At 33.5% G+C, this 18,572-nt stretch overlaps 1 protein-coding gene across 6 annotated transcripts in view; it reads right to left on the reverse strand.

Moving 5' to 3' along the window:
- Positions 1–10,433, reverse strand: part of LOC127851147 (sushi, von Willebrand factor type A, EGF and pentraxin domain-containing protein 1-like) — a 60,375-nt gene extending 49,942 nt beyond the window's left edge. For all 6 annotated transcript variants that reach the window (XM_052384736.1, XM_052384734.1, XM_052384731.1 and 3 more), the window contains exon 1: positions 10,342–10,433. In XM_052384736.1, the coding sequence (XP_052240696.1) occupies positions 10,342–10,414 (73 nt within the window). In that variant the 5' untranslated portion in view covers positions 10,415–10,433. The remainder of the gene's footprint in view (positions 1–10,341) is intronic.
- Between the last annotated feature and the right edge of the window lie 8,139 nt (positions 10,434–18,572).

The following is an 18,572-nucleotide window of genomic DNA, read 5'->3' on the forward strand; positions in this document are numbered from 1 at the left end:
CAAACACATTGAAAACAAGGAGAACATAAACATTGCTATTGAATTTGATAGTACCAGAGATAGTATAATGAAGCTATTTCCTGGAGCACCTGGTGAAATGATTGAGCTCCTGTTAAGCCAAGCCCAAAATGTTGCTAGGGATCCAAAAGGGAGGAGATGGTCTCAAAGTATTATTTCTTTATGTTTGCAATGGTATTGCAGGAGTCCACAGTCCTATGAAGCAGTAAGAGAATGCAAATATTTGATATTGCCTTCACGAAGTGTTTTAAACAAGTATAAAACAAAAGTTAAACAACATGTTGGGTTCGATGACAATATTTTTCATTGGATGTTCAATGAAGCACAGCGTCAAAAAGTACCCCAAGAGGGTTACATCGGCGGCTTAATCATTGATGAAATGAGTATTCAAGCTGACATACAAATATGCAAATCAGGTGATGTGGTTGAAATGACTGGTCTGATGGACATAGGAGAAGAGGGTAATACTTCACATACATTAAGGAAAGGTAGCCACGAGAAAGTCCTTGGCACTCATGCACTGCAGATTCTGTTTTTGGGGATCGCTGGTTTTAGATTTCCAATAGCCCATTTTCTATCTGATGGGATACAGGCCCCGGAAATGTACCCAATATTCTAGTAGGCTATTGACAAACTTAAAATGTTTGGGTTTAAACCTGTCTATACATGTATGGATGGCGCGCAGGCAAATAGAACATTTATGAAAATAAATATTGGAAATCAAAATAACACCTTCAAGACTGTAAGTCCTTGCACCCCTAATGACATTGTTTTTCTAATGGATTTTTCACATGTTATGAAGAAAATTAGAAATAATATATTGAAAAGTAGTATATCAGACAAGTGTACCAGAATTTTAACATTAATTAATGGACACACAGTACACTGGCAGATTTTTATTGACTGCTACCAGTGGGACAGGTGCAATGCCCTGCAGCTTCACAGGCGACTTACAAATGAACACATGTTCCTGTCAAACCAATCAAAAATGAGAAATCACCTGGCTGAGGATGTTTTGAACGCTGAAATGTTAAATTTAATGTTACAGTATCAGCAGTACTTAGGAGAGAAGGGAAATGTCCTCACTGGTGTTATCGAGCTTCTTCAACAAACATCCCTTATGATAAGAGACATGAAGCCAATTATAACCACTGATGACTCTAGACTATCTGACTTAATGATTGTTTCCAAATGGTTCAAGGACTGGGAAACCTATGCCATGAATTGTGAAATAGTTCCTAAAAACATAAGCACAAAGAATATCATGTCCATACAATGTCATGAGGACATTCAATCCTGTGCTATTGGATTTGTTGAGCTGTGCCAGATGCTAATATCAGCAGAGTCCAAAGTGCGTATCACTCCTGGCCTTGTAAACTCTGACGCAGTTGAAAACCTGTTCAACCAACAGAGGTCTACCTACAATGGTGCTAATACCAATCCCAATGCGCTACAGTAGCGGAGATCTTTGATCAGCATTCTCCTTGGACAAACTACTGTATCCCAAACAGCCAATGCCGGCAAGAATCGTTCAGCAGCCCTGCCCTTCAACTGCACAATGACTAGCGAACCGACAAATAAAAGGAAGTCAACATCTGGGATTGGATTAGGTGAAAAAATCAAAGTCATACGATATTAGCTAAGGGTAAGCTCTACTAAAGTGCAGGATCATATGGGATGGAGGTCAGCACAGAGAAGTCGAAGAGCATGGTAAATAGCACAAACACCACCACCAAGGGTCCATCAAACAACGAAAGCTTGCTTGGTTTGGACACGTCGCAAGGCACAACTCACTGTGCAATACTGTGCTATTGGTTTGACAGAAACATGTGTTCATTTTTAACCCTAGAAGGAGGTCACCGTCGAGGTCACCAGTAGAAAAGCTGGATGGAAAATGTGAAAGAGTGGACATCCATTCCCATTGATAAGCTACTCATAGCAGACCACGAAACAACAAAAGCTGGCTTGGTTTGGACACGTCACCAGACACGACTCACTGTGCAAGACTGTGTAACCCTGGAAGGATGTCGCCTTCTAGGTCATCAGAAGAAAAGCTGAATGGAAAATGTGAAAAAGTGAACATCCCTTCCCATTGATGAGCTACTCCTAGAAGCCCACAAAGACCTGACTGGCGGAGAATTTGTGTGGCGGCGTCCCCCCTCCCCCCCCCAACGTCCAGACCGGTCGAGGGAATGACGATGCTTAAGGGTAAGTGTTGTTTTACATAATTGCAGGATTCTAATTTAACATTTTAGCTGCAAAATTGAATAGTAAGTGACGTAATATATACCTAGAAGTTATTCTGCAACAGCTGTGATCTGTCATAATGGCCTTGTAGAATTGTCACGATGAATGAAGTCTTGAACTACAGAGGGTTGCTTCAAACAAACACTGGGCGTGAAGTTCACCACTCTCACTCCATCTGTGGTACGCGCCCTTCCCAGTGCTACTCCAAGTTGGCCCGGCTTAAATATGCCTTTACAATTGATTTCCACACTGAACAGAAACCAATTTAAAAAAAAATCACAATTGTTATCTACAATTATGTTTTAAGGATATACAGTTTATAAATATTGATCCCATTAGAATTTTTAGTTATACATGTATGACAAATGCATTTTAACATGTTTTCTTTTTATTGCCAATTTTATAAGGCAATTTTAAGATCTACACATAAACAAAGCTTAACATGACACTTAATGAAAAAAAGAAAATTAATTACCATGGTAAGCTGACAAGAAAAAAAATAATGTTAATTTAAATGAAGGTGATACAGGAAAACATTATAATAAAGTATGAGCAATATGTTATATAAAAAATGACTGGAGTTTTACCTTTCAAGGGTCATGCCTTGCGACTTGTGGATACTAATGGCAAAAGCAAGCTTCAATGGATAGTGCTCTCGAACAGCAACATCACGGTTCTTTGAAGGGACTGAAAACTGATTCATTAAAGGCATGTTAATATAAAGAAATGCAGAACTTATCGTACGCGTCGTTGAAAGTATGTTATATCAATATTCATCATTTGTTGGGTCAAGTTAAAAAAAAGGAAATTAACACGGGCAAAAAGTTATATAAAAAATGTTTTGTTTCCGTAAATTGATTGGCAGTACTCAGATAATTATATTTAACTATGTAATAATGTAACATAAATTAAGTGTGTTAATTTAATTTAACATACCAGAACATTTCATTCTTGGAACAGGAACCGATTCTCTCCAAATTGAACAATTGGACCCTCTTCCGTAATTGCAGACACCTCGCCTTTCAGTCCATTCACCAGCTTATCGCTGAGGTTCCTCATCAGAATAACAAGGGCTTCAATTTTTTAACCAAAGATGTTTTGGTATAATCATTTGTGATAGAAAAGTCCGTTCACCAGTGTCTGCGGACAGGAATTCATACAGCTGTCCTGGAAATTCCATAATTTTAGTACGGTTGTATTCGTCAACTTGTTCATTAGTTGAAAAAAGTTTAGTTGCAGCATCTGGGCTCTGTAACTGTCGGGCAAGGCTTTGAATAAATTCGACACAATCACTGGTTGGATTACCCATAGAACATTGTGCAATAGCGTCTATCAGCTGGAGTTCACTTTGTCTGACAACTTGCCTAAGCTCCAACCTGTCTGTTATTACTTCAAATAATGGACTTAAAAAACAAATTTCTCCATTGTCACTGAAAATAGGGTTAGAAACTGGGGGTAGTTGGCGAAAATCACCGGCTAAAATGAGTTGAATGCCACCAAATGGCAAGTTTGAGTTTTTTATCCTACAAATAGAGTCCACACATTCAAATAGTTTTCTACTCATCATTGAGCATTCATCAATGATTAAGATATCAGTTTCAATAATTCTTTGTTTACATTCCATGTAATGTCTATTGTGTTGTACTAATTCTGCAATTTCCTTTTTATTATTTCGTCGGTCGCCATATCCGGACCACTTATGGATGGTCATGGCATCCGGATAAGCAACGCACGCGATGCCTGTTGTTGCTTTGACAAACAGTTTTTTATGTGTATTTTTGATAGTGTCAATGATTTGCTTGATAATATACGACTTTCCCGTTCCTGCAGGGCCATGAATTAAAATGTTGTTGCTTTCCAGTGCCCTTTTAACTGCTAGATTTTGTTCTTCGTTAAGCGACATGTGTGATTCTTTTCGTAACTGCGATAAACGTAAATAAATACGGTTCTCTGTTTCAGGTGTTCGGTAACTCGGATGCACGGAACCAATCGGTGTATAAATAACGTAAGGTGAAGGTCGTTCTGCAAGCGCCTCCCGTTACCCTGATCATCGTACACAATTGAAAGTAAACATTCAAACATAACGATTATATTAGTGTTTGGTGTGATCAAAAGGACAAATCTGTGTTGTAAGTTGATAAACTCTTATTTATTTATTGTATTAATGCGTATTATGTTCGGTAGCTGTGGTATTTCGGTAGTTTTACTCTTGTAAAATCGGCACTGAACTATCGGTCAGATCGACGCCGACCTAGCATTTCTTTGAGTTCAAGAAGTATTTTCGTGTAATTTATGTCGGCAAGTAGCCGTTTGTGGTCATTTTTCGTCACGAGGCAACCTTTCCCAACAAAATGGTACATAGTTTACGAAAATCGACCGCCATTTAGGCAATAAATCGCATAAAATGTTGATGAAGGTGATTTTCCTGTGTCAAGAGATACCTACCTTGTTCATATATAACATATCAGAAAAAAAAAGTTTTTTTGTTGTTTTTTTTTTGGTCAATATGATAAAAAGTGTTGTTTTATGACAAATTGATAGTGTTAAAGTGACTTGGCCACGCGCCCTTCATCTGTGATCCAGAGAATACTCGCTCAACACGACGTTTGGAACGTAAATGAAAACAAGTTTATAATCAGGGATCACGCCAATTTACTTCGTACGGGTATTGCTGGATACTAATGGCAAAGCCTAGCGCTCGAAATGGAGAATAAAATAGTATGCAATTTACGTAATAAACAATAATACTTGACCTTTTAGAATAGATAGGTGACCACACGTTTAAAATGGCGCGATGGAGAAATTTGTCAGAGTATATATGAAACAACACCGTGCATAAAATTAACATTTTTACGAACACTACCGATAACTACCGAAAATTAATAAAAAACTCTGGTTCCCCGTCTCTTATATGAATTCAGTATTACTAATGCGTTCGTCTTAATGCAGTCGGCATTCGGCTTAATTCATGTGAGCTGCTGCCTTGTGCTTAGTCATTTCGCTTAGTAAAACTTACAATAAATATGCATTTTCACGCATAACTTAGTATTAAAATGATGATAGTTCAGCAACAAGAAGATAGGTACATGAACTTTTTAACAGAAATGATTCATTTGTCATTTACTCGCAAGAATACATGATTTGCATACGAGTAAACATTAAAACGAAGTATGCAAGTAATGTAACACTAACTTATACAAAAAGCATCAACACGCAAGGAAGACGCAGTTATTTTAAAACAAATAAAACAAAGCAAAATGCAATTGTCATTTAGCAACATCCATGTAATCTCGGGTATTACCAATTGTAATATATCAACATGGTTTTGTCATGAAGTAAACTACAATTGTCATTAAGCAAAATGAAATTGTAATTTAGCAGCATGCATGCACTGGCCTTCCATAGGCGCTGTAACAATGAATTCTAGTAGATTATTCCACGGATCTATCACTCTCTGAGAAAAGAAGTATTTTCTGATGTCCTTGTATCGTTCATTTAAAAACTCTGTCAAATTCAATATCTTCTTTTTTATTCAAGATTTTAAAAACTTCGATCATGTCTCCACGGAAACGACGATAAGATAAAGATGGTATTTTCAAAATTTTAAGTCTTTCAATGTATGGCATGTGTCTAACATAGTAAACTAATTTAGTCGCACGTGTTTGTACTCGTGCCACAACTTGTATATCTTTTTTGAATCGTGGGTACCAAATGATATTACCATATTAAAAGTGAGGTCTGATTAACGACTTGTAATTTCCTTCGTTGTTTTGTAGTAATATGAAGAAAAGTCCTTCTAACTTGTCCTATTTTGCTGTTGGCTTTATTGATACACTGGTTCATATGATCTCTAAATTTCAAATCAGGACTGAATATAATCTCTAAGTCCCTTTCTTGCGTTTTACTTGAAATTTCATTTCTTTCAGATTCTGTTCCAAGCAGATAAGTCTTGTTTGGGTTATTTTATCCATAATTTATTACTCCACATTTTTCAGTGTTAAAATTAAGAAGCCAAGTATCACTCCAATTAAATAATTTGTCATTGTCTCTTTGAATTTGGTCCGTATCTTGTCTCGACTGTGCAAGGTTGAATAGTTTTGTATCGTCTGCGAAAAGTATAATGGTACTTTCAATTAAGTCCTCAATGTCATTTATGTAAGCCAAGAAAAGCGTGGGCCATAAAACACTTCCTTGCGGTATGCCGCTTGTAACATTGCACCATTCAGATTCACTTTTATTTACAATAACTTGTTGTTTCCTGTTAGTAAGAAAAGCTTTTACCCAGTTCAAAATTTTACCATAAGACTCTAATTTCTTCATCAATCGGGTGTGCGGTACTGTATCAAATGCCTTGCTAAAATCATAATAAATACAATCAAAGCTGTTACCCTCGTCTATCCATTCAGTCCATTTTTTCAGTACGTCTAAAAGTTGTAGAGCACACGAACGTAAAGAACGGAAACCAAACTGAGAATTTGAAAACATGTTATTTGAGTTCATGTATGAAACTATACAGTCTCTAACACGTTTTTCTATCATTTTGCAAGGTATAAAAGCCAAACGTATGGGTCTGTGGTTACCAGCTTCATCTTTCGTAAACAATGCTTTCACATGTGCAGTTTTCCAATCTTTAACAACAGTTTCACTTTCATAAGATAGTTTGAAAATCATTATACAACTAAATTGCTTCTACATTCTTAACAACTGCTTACATTTTAGGTATTTTACAACGTTGTACTGATACGTTGCAGGTGAACACTGAACACTAGCATATTTATTTATCAGCGATATTAATGTATATACACAGTTTACCATTGCCCGTGATGTTTAATTAAGGAGAAAACGACAACAACGAATGTTAATCTTAAATGTCTTAGCTTATTTATCAATATGCAATCCAGTTTAGGTTGGATATACTCAATTAGAATATAATCTTCAATTGAAAAACATCAATCAAAATAACGTTACATGACAATCACCAACACTTATGTAATACAAAATATAAAAATATAAGATCTATCTGGTCGTTGCGCATCATACTTTAACATACAACACTTATTAAGTCCATTTCACACAAACTTATTCAAATAGTACCGCTTAAAACAGTATAAGCATACTCGACAGGTTCCTCCTACAGCGTTATCTCATGAATCTATACCACAATCTTATATGAATTAAACTCACTTAATGCGTACTGATTTAATAACGACAAAAAGCTCAGTTCAATTAGTTCGAAATTAATATAAAACTTTTGCAATAATAAACAAACAAACAAGAGCTTTGTCACACACAGATTAACACTGTAGCTTACGTATTTGTAGTAATCGTAGGATCGAGACTTAGTTTTAAGTTATATTGTAACCGCAGCAAGTTATGTGAATCCGACATGGGGATAAAATTAATGTCCTTAAGCACCATACATGTTGTATAATTCTAGAGCTCATTATGTATGCCTCATTTGATTTTTTTTTTATAATATAGTATGAAGGTATTAGATACGCTAAGGCTTGTTCCTGAGTTAAGGATTTAAATGAACGTAATATTGCACTTACTTAAAAAAGATTCACGCATGGCTTCTTATACAATAATCCTCCAAATTATATCGCCACATTCTACACTAAATATGTTATATTAGTCTAAAAATAGCATGTGCCCTTAAAATAGTTATTAGCTGATAATATATCACACCCTGATGTCTACAATAATTACTTGAAGTTTTCGCAAATGTACATATGTGATAGTGAATACACAACACAAGCGCGGGACACTTTAACGACATAAACAAGTAGAGTCGCAATAAGTAAAATTGTTAATGTGTGTTGTTGTTTTTTTTGTTTAAGCTACGGCTGCTTGGATACGAATAATACAAGTCTACTGCAGCATGTTCACGAATAAACCATTAATATGGTTTCCACTGGTTTACTTAAAGTTTATTTCTTAACTTTTATAGTTTTATTACAGATTAAATAGATAATGTTTCTAAATGTTTAAATTAAATTTACCGATATGATTCAGTTAATGTCAACACGGCGATGTACCCCAGTGTCTTTTTACGCCCTTAACACTGTACAGAAAATTTCTATAACTACGATCAATAGTGCAATATTGCATAAAAAGTTTCTTTGAATAATGTTATAAGACATATTTTATGTTATGTAATAATGAAATGATTTGTTTTATAATTCCTGAAAAATCACATCGAAGTTTGAAACATTTATAAATAATGAAAATCAAACAAAATAATCAGCAAACACATATTTTACTCTTAAGTACCCGACGTACATTTGGATAACATCTATAAGTTTGGGATTAAATTTAGGGTTAAATAATTTAAATAACATAACTGTACGCGCTAAGGATATTAGTAACTCGAACAATTGGCCTTTAGCAATAAACATGTATTTCATTTATGATCACCATGGCACTTAACATCAGATCGTCGTGTGGACCACCCAGATTGTAAGCAAAATATAATTAATTATGAGCAGGGTGCAACACAATTCTTTTAGGCTTTATATTTTAGTTATTTTTATTTTTATACAATAAAACAGAGTAAACACACAGTTGTTTTCAATCAGAACACAATAATCATACACTTAATGAACATATAATAACATTATGCACATGCGAACAATTCATTTAAACTTATATTGGTGGTGCAATCGTCAGGTGTAGAAAATTAATACAAAATTATAATTTGGTATATAGGTTACTACAAGGTGACGTTTTATAATATTATTGTATTAATTATTTTATAAAATAACTTTTAATTGTACTGTACTGCTACATTAATCAATGCCTGTTTACAATGCATATACAAAAGTCATGTCATGAGATTAAATCGTAAGATTCTTCTACCATTTAGCCCTATCAAATGGTTAAATTACATCTTTCACATACATTCGAAGTTCATGTAAGATTAAAATAATTACACAGTTTTGTTTTTTAATTGATTCTTTTAAAAAGTATATATAATGAAACATGTACACCATGATGCATCAAATCCCATAATGACTCAGTAACAGAACAAAACTTGATTTCTAAAGTCCTTTAACAAAACGACCACACATGTATTAACAATTGAGACGGAATAGAGGGGATATTGCACGTTATACGTGAATTCCGCACGAAAATCAGGCGGGATCAATTTCACGCCGAAATTGTTTTAGGCGTAAATCTATAGAATGGTGCGGGCGTAAAACACATACAGGCATTTTAATATACTTAACCGTGTATGTGGGGCGAAAAATAGAGAATAAATTTAAAGAATCATTTTCATAACGCGTTATTCAGACTATTGTGATTGGACATGTTGAGGCATACAGGAGACGGAATTTAAAACTTAGAAAATAGTTACATTTAAGTGAGCCTTACATTTCGTTCAGTGTAATTAATATGGATAATAAAACAGATTATATTCACAGTGTATTTGTTGCTGTGTTTAGATTTTCTACCAATTTTACTGATAACATCTGTTTTTCATGGGAAATTGTGACACAACGTGTGACATCTATAGCAATCTGTAAAATCTGTGTTCATCTTTAATCTTTCGAAAATGAATAGTGGCTTTTGAATGATATGTTATTAAATTTTATTCCATCTGTTTAGGTAACACCACTTGTATTGTTAACATTTTGTACCGAGACAATTTACATTTATATGTTTAGTGTTAATACTGTCTGGTGGATAACATGGCATTACAAACAAATTAACACTAATGTTAAATATACATTTTAAACAATTAAAATAATACATTAAAAATATTATATTGTTTCTACAAGTTTTTCAACTTTGAAATCATGTTACACTTTGGAGAAACAATTCAATGTCCACTTAGCTACAGCAGATATTTTAAAAACGTTACATATATTGTGATATGTAATGCTGACATATTTGCAATTTACATTGCACTAATATCTGTGTTATAAAGATGCACGATGGTTGCTAACCAGGACCAATAAATCTGACCTTAGCGATAAGAATCATAATAATTTCGATTTAAACTAATACAATTATTTTTTTCAAACGACAATGTTAACACTGTATAGATACATGAAATTAATATAAAAAACTTACCCAAAAGATCAATACCGTTGGATAAATTTACTAAATATAATCCAGAAAACAGCAGTATCAATAAACGTAACATGATTGCTCTAATGATGTCTGCACACACTAAAATTAATTTCGTAAACGTGGAATTTCCTTATCTGTCATACGTGTTCCATTTAATCACGTATTCAACTGTCCGACATATGATAAAGTCAACACGAACTGTCTTTGTGCTGTCTTCACTACTGTGCTATACTATTTGTGTTATATGCAGATGACAATTATGGCAGAAACTGAGGAAGAACTATTTTAAGGTTTGCCTTTGTTAGCGGAATGTTGTGATAGGGGAAATTATGTGATAACACAAATAAAACAAAGATTATGGTTTTCAAAAAAGGGGAACAACTTAGAAAAGATATTTAATTTGTGAACAAATACCAATATAAAGTAGTGAAAGCATTAGAAATGGTGAAATCATTTACATACTAAGGAATTGTATTCACTGTAGGATGATCATTTGCACATACTTTTGAAACACTTGCAGGCCAAGCCTCAAAAGCTGTTTCTAAGCTTAACTAATATTTAGTAAAGAATCCAACAGTTTCAATAAATACCAAATAAGTGTTGTTTGATCAGCTTATTTTACTCATTTTGGGTCAGAAATCTAGGGCTTAACTGATGCAATTGGCAATTTAAAGAGTTTACTTAAATTTTTGCAAAAGAAGTGAAAATTCAAACACAGAACAATGGTATATATGGTGAACTTGGAAGAAGACGCTTGATAACTAAAAGAGCCATTTATGTTATACGGTATTGGTTGAAGATGATTCAATTAGAAGATCATAAGTATGTAAAGTGGTTTTATAATCACGTGTGCGAGATATTTTATAAATAAACCAAATAAACGTTATAGGGCAAAATATGTTTGTTATCGTATACAGACCTTAGCCTTTCAATATGCATGACTAAACCAAGGTGCAGGTGTTGAAAATTTCTTTTTATCCTTGGTAAAGTCTAGATTAAATGATACATTTATCCGAAATTGGATGCCAATGATTAATGATTCTTCAAGAGCAATAAGTTACTGGCAGTTTTGTAAATTTGAATTGCAACCTTACTTTAAACATGTAAGTATACATAAGTTTAAATATGTTCTCTGTAGATTAAGGGTTTCATTCCATAGATTAGAAATCGAATCAGGCAGATGGTATAAACCTGAAGCTATAACTTTTCAAGATAGACAATGTCAACACAGCAATGTTTTTGAGGATGAGTATCATTTTTTATTACGATGTTCCTAATATGATGATATAAGGAAATTGTATATAAATAAATATTACTGGAAAAGGCCATACATGATACATTTAATGCAATCGGATAAAACAAGTACCAACATAAACTTGGCTATGTATGTACATAAAGCATTTAGTTCAAGAACCTGTATAAATATTATTTTGATTAATTGTATATAATTCACTACTCAAACTTTACTTCTCGCTCTTTTGTAAATTCGCCTTTGTTGTTTTTGATGTTATTGTTATAGCATTAATTGTTAACTAGATTATAAATGCTGTAATCCCAAAAAATGTGCCCTTGACCATTTCATGATTTGACACTTTATTTATCAAATTATGAAATTCAATACTGATCACATTTCAGCCTTTTTATACGTTATTATCTTTTAATAATGTATACTCATTGACTGTATGTCTATTGTATATATTGAATAAACAAATAAACCAATATTAAAATGTATATTATTTTTCCATGTCTAAACGGTATACAAATACCGATCACCGTTCTATTGTTCGTACTGTTGTCAATATTATAAATTGTTGTTATACCTTTTGTTGTTTACACCATATCAGCAGCTTTTCTAACAGAAATAATAGAGACACAGCTTAAGCCTCGAGCTTTCTTCAAAATTCTGTCCATTGTATCCCGCAGCTTTTATGTTAAGTAATAAAGTATAAAAGTGAAACTTCAGCTGCTGGAGCAGTATTGCATTCTCGTTATATACACTTTCGTGGTCCTTACAACATACACACATAGAATAATAAAGCTGGGGTATAACCTATATATGTTAGTATAGTGCGAACTACATATGTAAAGAAGTAAAACTCCAGCTGCTAGAGCAGTATTGCATTCTCATTATAACAAATTAGTTGGTTTTTTATTTAAGGCAAGTGACCAATTGCCAAAACAGTACGAAACAGTACGAAACAGTACAATATAAAACAACATACACACATAGAAGAATACAGTTGGGGTCACCGCCTTGGAATGGTCAATCCAAAGCATTGGGGGTTAAAACTGGTTTCAGAGCGCTCAACCTCACACTTGGCCCAGCAACATTCATGATACACATAAGTGTATATAAAAATAAACCTCATAGCATTGCAACTCAAATTAAATAGTAATAAAATTGAATTAAAACGCATTCATTTTAATAATCGTTTAATTACTCATTAGTAGGAATGAGGCCAGAGCAAATGAGTTGCAACTTTTTTGAGAAACGATGAAATGAAATTACGAACAAGTGTCAACTATATCCCTTCTTTTTAGAAAAAGATTTAAGAATATAGCATCATATAATTAATATTTCAGATCATCGTCGTACAAATACAGGAAGAAGCTGCAATAATGGCTGTAAAAGAACCATATTGCATAGCTTGGTTGTTTATGTGACTGCTAAAATAATAAATTAAACAAGAAACGTCCATCAGAGAGAAAACAGTGAAAGTGTGTCGGATGACGTTAATTAGAAGCGATGACACGATTGAATTGGCAGTATTGTAAAATAAAAAAAATAAAATATTTAAGGGGCAGTACTGTTAAATCGAATTACCAATAACACCAGCTGTGTTTATTGAATATTTTAGAATCAAACATATAAAATAGTAATTCCAGTAATAATTCCAATTTTTAAGAGAGGAAATATATAGTGCATCGAAAACAAACAAGCATGTGTTTTTAAGTACGTCAACATCATATCCGTTTGATAAAAATGAGTTTATTCAATTGAAAGGTTAAATATAAATATTTTCGTTAAGGTATTTTAATTTGCGAACACGCTTCAAAACAACTCCATAATATGATGGTGGGAAATTCCATTAGTTTAATGTCATTTTAAAGAAACATTGTATTTTGAAATTAAATCACCATACTTTGAGTGAACTTTTACGAATTTGCGTCGTAGGTTATAATACAAAAACCTTGTTTAAACAATTTCTTCGTTAATATATTAAATTACGATCATTAAAATCTTTAATACATGAACATGCTCTGGCTTTAAGTACCAACTGCGAAATGTAAATACCATATGATGGACCTTACGAGATGATACCATCTAGGAATGGAAAATTCATAATTTCAAAGTTAAAGTCGTCCCGTTTGTCGTATAAACTTGTCTTAATCATTTTTTATCCGAATCTCAAAAGAAAATAAATATAAATCTCACCAATGCAAAGGGTCAAGGAAGCTGTACTTTGTTTTGGCTACTTGTATTTGGCGTTTGGCCGTCAGTTTATATGTTATGAACACTCGGTATATCTATGTTTTTGCATTTGAGGGTTAAAAATGGAAGAATTATATTCAAAGGCGAAATAGTTTTATTTTTGCAAAACTTATGTTAGATGTTTACCGAATTTGATGACTAAGTTGTATATACCTGAGAACCGGAAGTGCGAGCGATGGGCATTCCGATAGCACGATCACGTTTCTGTCTGCATATTTTATCCATATCCTTTATTTGTATTTTATCCCATTTTCACCGCGACATTGACGGTATAACACGTTGTGGAATATACTTTCTTGTATTCAACACTGTGGAATATACCTGTCGCGTGCACGGACTACTTTTTAAATGACGTCATGCGATATGCGCTAAAATTAGGTCAATATTGTTTGGTTCATTGATCGAATTTTAAGGTCACCCATTAGAAGAAAATGTGCATATTTTGCAGAAAAATATATATATGACATATTCACCAAAAGAAATGTTGAAATAAAATATAAAATTACACGATTTTTGTTTTGTTATTTTTTTATTTATATTAACTTTACCACTGAATGATTTTTCATAAGAAACAAAGTCGACAAAACTTAAGCTTCAAAATTATACGACCTTCAACCTTTAAATCTAGTCATATGACATAATTTTTCGCCATCCGTATATGAATCAGCTGATTGATGGCGTCATAAAATGACATACTTATTGCGTCATTTTCCCCATTTTTTTGACGATTTATTATAAACGCGACTTATTTCACATGTTTTCTACATGTACTGTATGTCGACATATCTGAATTGTCAATTGATCACATTTTCCTTATTTCGTGTAATGTGCATTGTTTATAACCAAAGCATATAGATCTACTTTTGAAAATTAACTTAAATATTAAGAATGTACAACAATATAAAGAAGTGAAACTCCAGCTGCTGGAGCAGTATTGAATTTTCATTAAAAACAATTAGTTGGTCCTTTATTTAAGGCAAGTGACCGATTGCCCAAACAGTACAAAACAGCACAATACAGCACAATACAAACCAACATAAACACAAAATATGAATAAAGCTGGGGTCACCGCCTTGGAACGGTCAATGCAAAGCATTGGGGGTTTAAACCTGGTTATAGAGCGCAAAACCTCACACTTGGCCCAGCAATATTCATAGTACATTTAAGTGTCCATAGGTTATTTATTTGGCGAAACCACCAATCTTATAATCACATTAATACACATTGCCAAGTCAACATACATAAAAGAGTAAGAGGCAGCTTGTCAGATAATGGTCTGTAAAAATTCAGTATAACCTGCAGAACTCTCAATTGATGAACATACACGTTTACTTTATAAGTACAGAGAATGTATAAGAATCTAAGTATAAGAAAGGTCTTAAACAAGGTTTCTTAAAAAATAATAAAAACACAATACCGCAACCAGCCTCTGAAGGCTGAAAATATAACAACATCGAAGATATGGCCATACACATATCGCACAGTTCATGAATGATCTGCTATGTTTGCTTTCCTATTTTATTATCGTTAGGCATAGAGCTGTGTTAAGTATAAGATGGTAAAAATAGCACCACACTGGAATTGGGAACGTCCCATTTTGTACACGGGTATTTTCTACTCATTTATCTGTTGTGCACTGGAATGTTTTCCATTCTTTGTGTATTTATATATTAAATTATTTTTTCGTACAATAAGGGCATTGACCATAGATAAATAAAACATTGTGCAAGTTTAGACATAATTATGTTTGTATGCAGAAATCTGCAAATGCAACCGAGTTTACCAACGGCTATTATTAGATAAACTGCTCCGGTTCATTTGAACAGCAGTAATGTAGAGTACATAAGGTAGCGTGTGACGAAGAAGAAAGTTTATCGCGTTCATAAACTCATTTGAATAAAGTGATAGAATGGCATAAGGGTCTTTATTTAACTATGCTAAAATAATTATTAAAGACCCTAGATGCAAAATCGTCAATTATTGAGTTAAATGGATTTTTAGATGGATTTTTAAGGATAATTAAAGGTAAGATACTAGTTCTTACGTGTTTTGATTTTTGTTTGTACTTTTGTCGTTCCCTGTTCTCGGGGAAATGATTTTAACATGGGCGCCATTGATGCATCGGATCACACACGGCATACCCATAACATTATATAAAAAACACGTTCTGCGCGTCCTTAAAGTCGTCGTTCGAAGTCGGAAAACGTATTGCCCTGTATATTTTGTCAAATAAAGTGTCAGTCGCTGCAATGGTCTGTTTACTCGTCAAAATTGTCAAGGTCGTCGATAGCTAAAGAAACTTCAGCGTACAGTTTATTTAGTATTGACAGACCTGTACAAAGTCGCGCCAGTCAAAAATCTTAAAAAGCGACATTTAAAGTTATGGTAGCCAGAACTAGGTCGTCGATGGTGTACATGTATGTTGACATCGACAGCATTTTGTCAGGAGCAATCGCCGCCATATTGGATTTTGATCATTTTCTTTCGAAAATAAAATCAATTATAGTAAAGTAAAATCGTCTTTTCGCGGTCGTAATGTATTAAAATTCGCATACTGCGTAAAATTGAATGTAGCATATGGTGATATTTTTACTTGTTTTACAGTTAGTGTGTGAATTTTTTAAAGACTATTTTGCGTACCAGAACAAATACATGTATATCACTACGCATGGTTACATTTGTTAGATTTTAAGCGCTTTTATGACTGAATTAAAATTATTGTTAAGGTTATTAGATCTATCTATGTTAAATGTCACGTTGAAAAATGCAAATGAGATAAATAGAATACTAGGATTAGCGTTGAATACAGAGAAAGTTATGTTGCTCGGCTCGAACACCGAAAAAGCTCGCCAAGGCTCGCGCTTCCGGCGTTCTAAGCCTCGCAACATAAACTTCTCTGTATTCAACGCTAACCTAGTATTCTCTATGTTCCTATTAAACACATTATACGTTTCAACACATCTCATCGCTTTTCACGCGTTACTTGTTTGTCTGGTGTTTCACAATCGGAGTCAACAGATTGGTGCATAAAGCAAACCGTTTCATATGTTCTTCCAAAAGACAAAATTGTTATCCCTTTATGAATATTTATAAAGTGGACCTTTAGTAGTTTTATTCAGCGATGTTATTAGCCCGTTTTTTTCTGTTTTTAAACAGGTGCATGATCCTATCATGGAAGTTAATGATAATAAATGCTTGCTATTGATAGTTTTTGCAATAAACATATATTCGGTCAATATGCCAAAATCGTGAATTTTTGTCAGTGCAGTATATTAAACTAATGTCCAAGATATAACCATATGGTTTTGAGAAATCCAGCTCTTTACAATTGTAGCAAAAGTTTACATAATATTTTCAAGAATTAACACACAAAACACGTGCGTCATCGCGCCAACGAACTACATTTTGCAGTAATATTGGCCACTATAATAATACTTGGCATAACTCAATCTTTTATGTGTAGGTCAATATATGTGTATGTCATCATAGGACCTTAAGACTGACATTTTCTCAAATTGAAATATCCATACCACCTACACTTTTGAAAGATACTCTGTAAAGTATACGGTGCTTTCAAGTAACTAAACGTAACCTTTCAACTCAATAAAAACGTAACCTCTGATGTGTGCAGTCTTTAAGAGGAGAGCATATACACCATGGTTATGCGAGACAGTAGTCTGTACACTTTCTTAATGTATTTTTTTTTCTAAATCATATCCTTAACAGTACAGTTTGCCTATAGTACATTCAATGAAACAATATTAAACGCAAGCTTACAGAAATAAGAAAATACAACAAATACACACTTAAAACTTTCATCGTTAAAAGTATTATATGAACTGATTTCTTCAGCTATAGCGTTAAACAAAGTAGCAGTAGCGTTACTTAAGCTTTCAAAATGATCATGAATTGAATTACACAATGTTATTGCCATTTTTGTTTCTAAATTAAAATATTTCCGAAATTCGTGTTTACTTTTTTCTTTTCAACGTTCCTTAACTTTTCGCTAAAATTTAATGTGTCTGTCGTTTTATTTGTTGTTTATCATGTCGACAAAACGCCATTGAAATCAGGCTTATTCAAATTAAAACAGTGTTTAGCGTGAAGGTATTGATTTCAATCAATTATACACTCATGATCAAACTGTAAACATTGAACGATACTTTTGAAAACAACGGGTCCCTAAAGTTTTGGATTGTATTTAACTTCTACAGCAAATTTTAATGACAGTTTACTCGAACATTTCCAATAGATATTTAACATAAGTGAGAGTATCGTAACTCGGCTACTAAATATTACAATGGAGTGTAAATTGCACTGGGAAAATCGCTCTTCAAATACATTCAGAAATATATCGGGTTTGCACACAAAAAAGCACAAATACGCAATGTGCTTACAGTTCTTTTGGTATATTTAAAGTGCTGAATATTTGCGTGTATTGTCTTTTTCCTCAATACTACCTTTATCTGATTAGTTTAATACTATGTGCTTGCAGCTAGTTTCATATTGCTTGAATGCTCATGCATTCTTAACACGTACAATATGCCTATTTATCAAAGGCTCAACAAATAAAACATAATCTGAATTTATCTTGTTTTTTTTTCTATTACCGTCCGCTATTGACAAACATGGTCGAAAACTATACCAAATAAGTTCTCGCTTTTCAAATACATTCAAACATATATAGAGTTTGTAAAGTAAAAGCGCTAAATCGTGTAAAACGTTCTGAGCGCCCGTG

The sequence above is a fragment of the Dreissena polymorpha genome, chromosome 11 (genome assembly GCF_020536995.1).
Source record: "Dreissena polymorpha isolate Duluth1 chromosome 11, UMN_Dpol_1.0, whole genome shotgun sequence".
Classification (NCBI taxonomy): Eukaryota; Metazoa; Mollusca; class Bivalvia; order Myida; family Dreissenidae; genus Dreissena; species Dreissena polymorpha.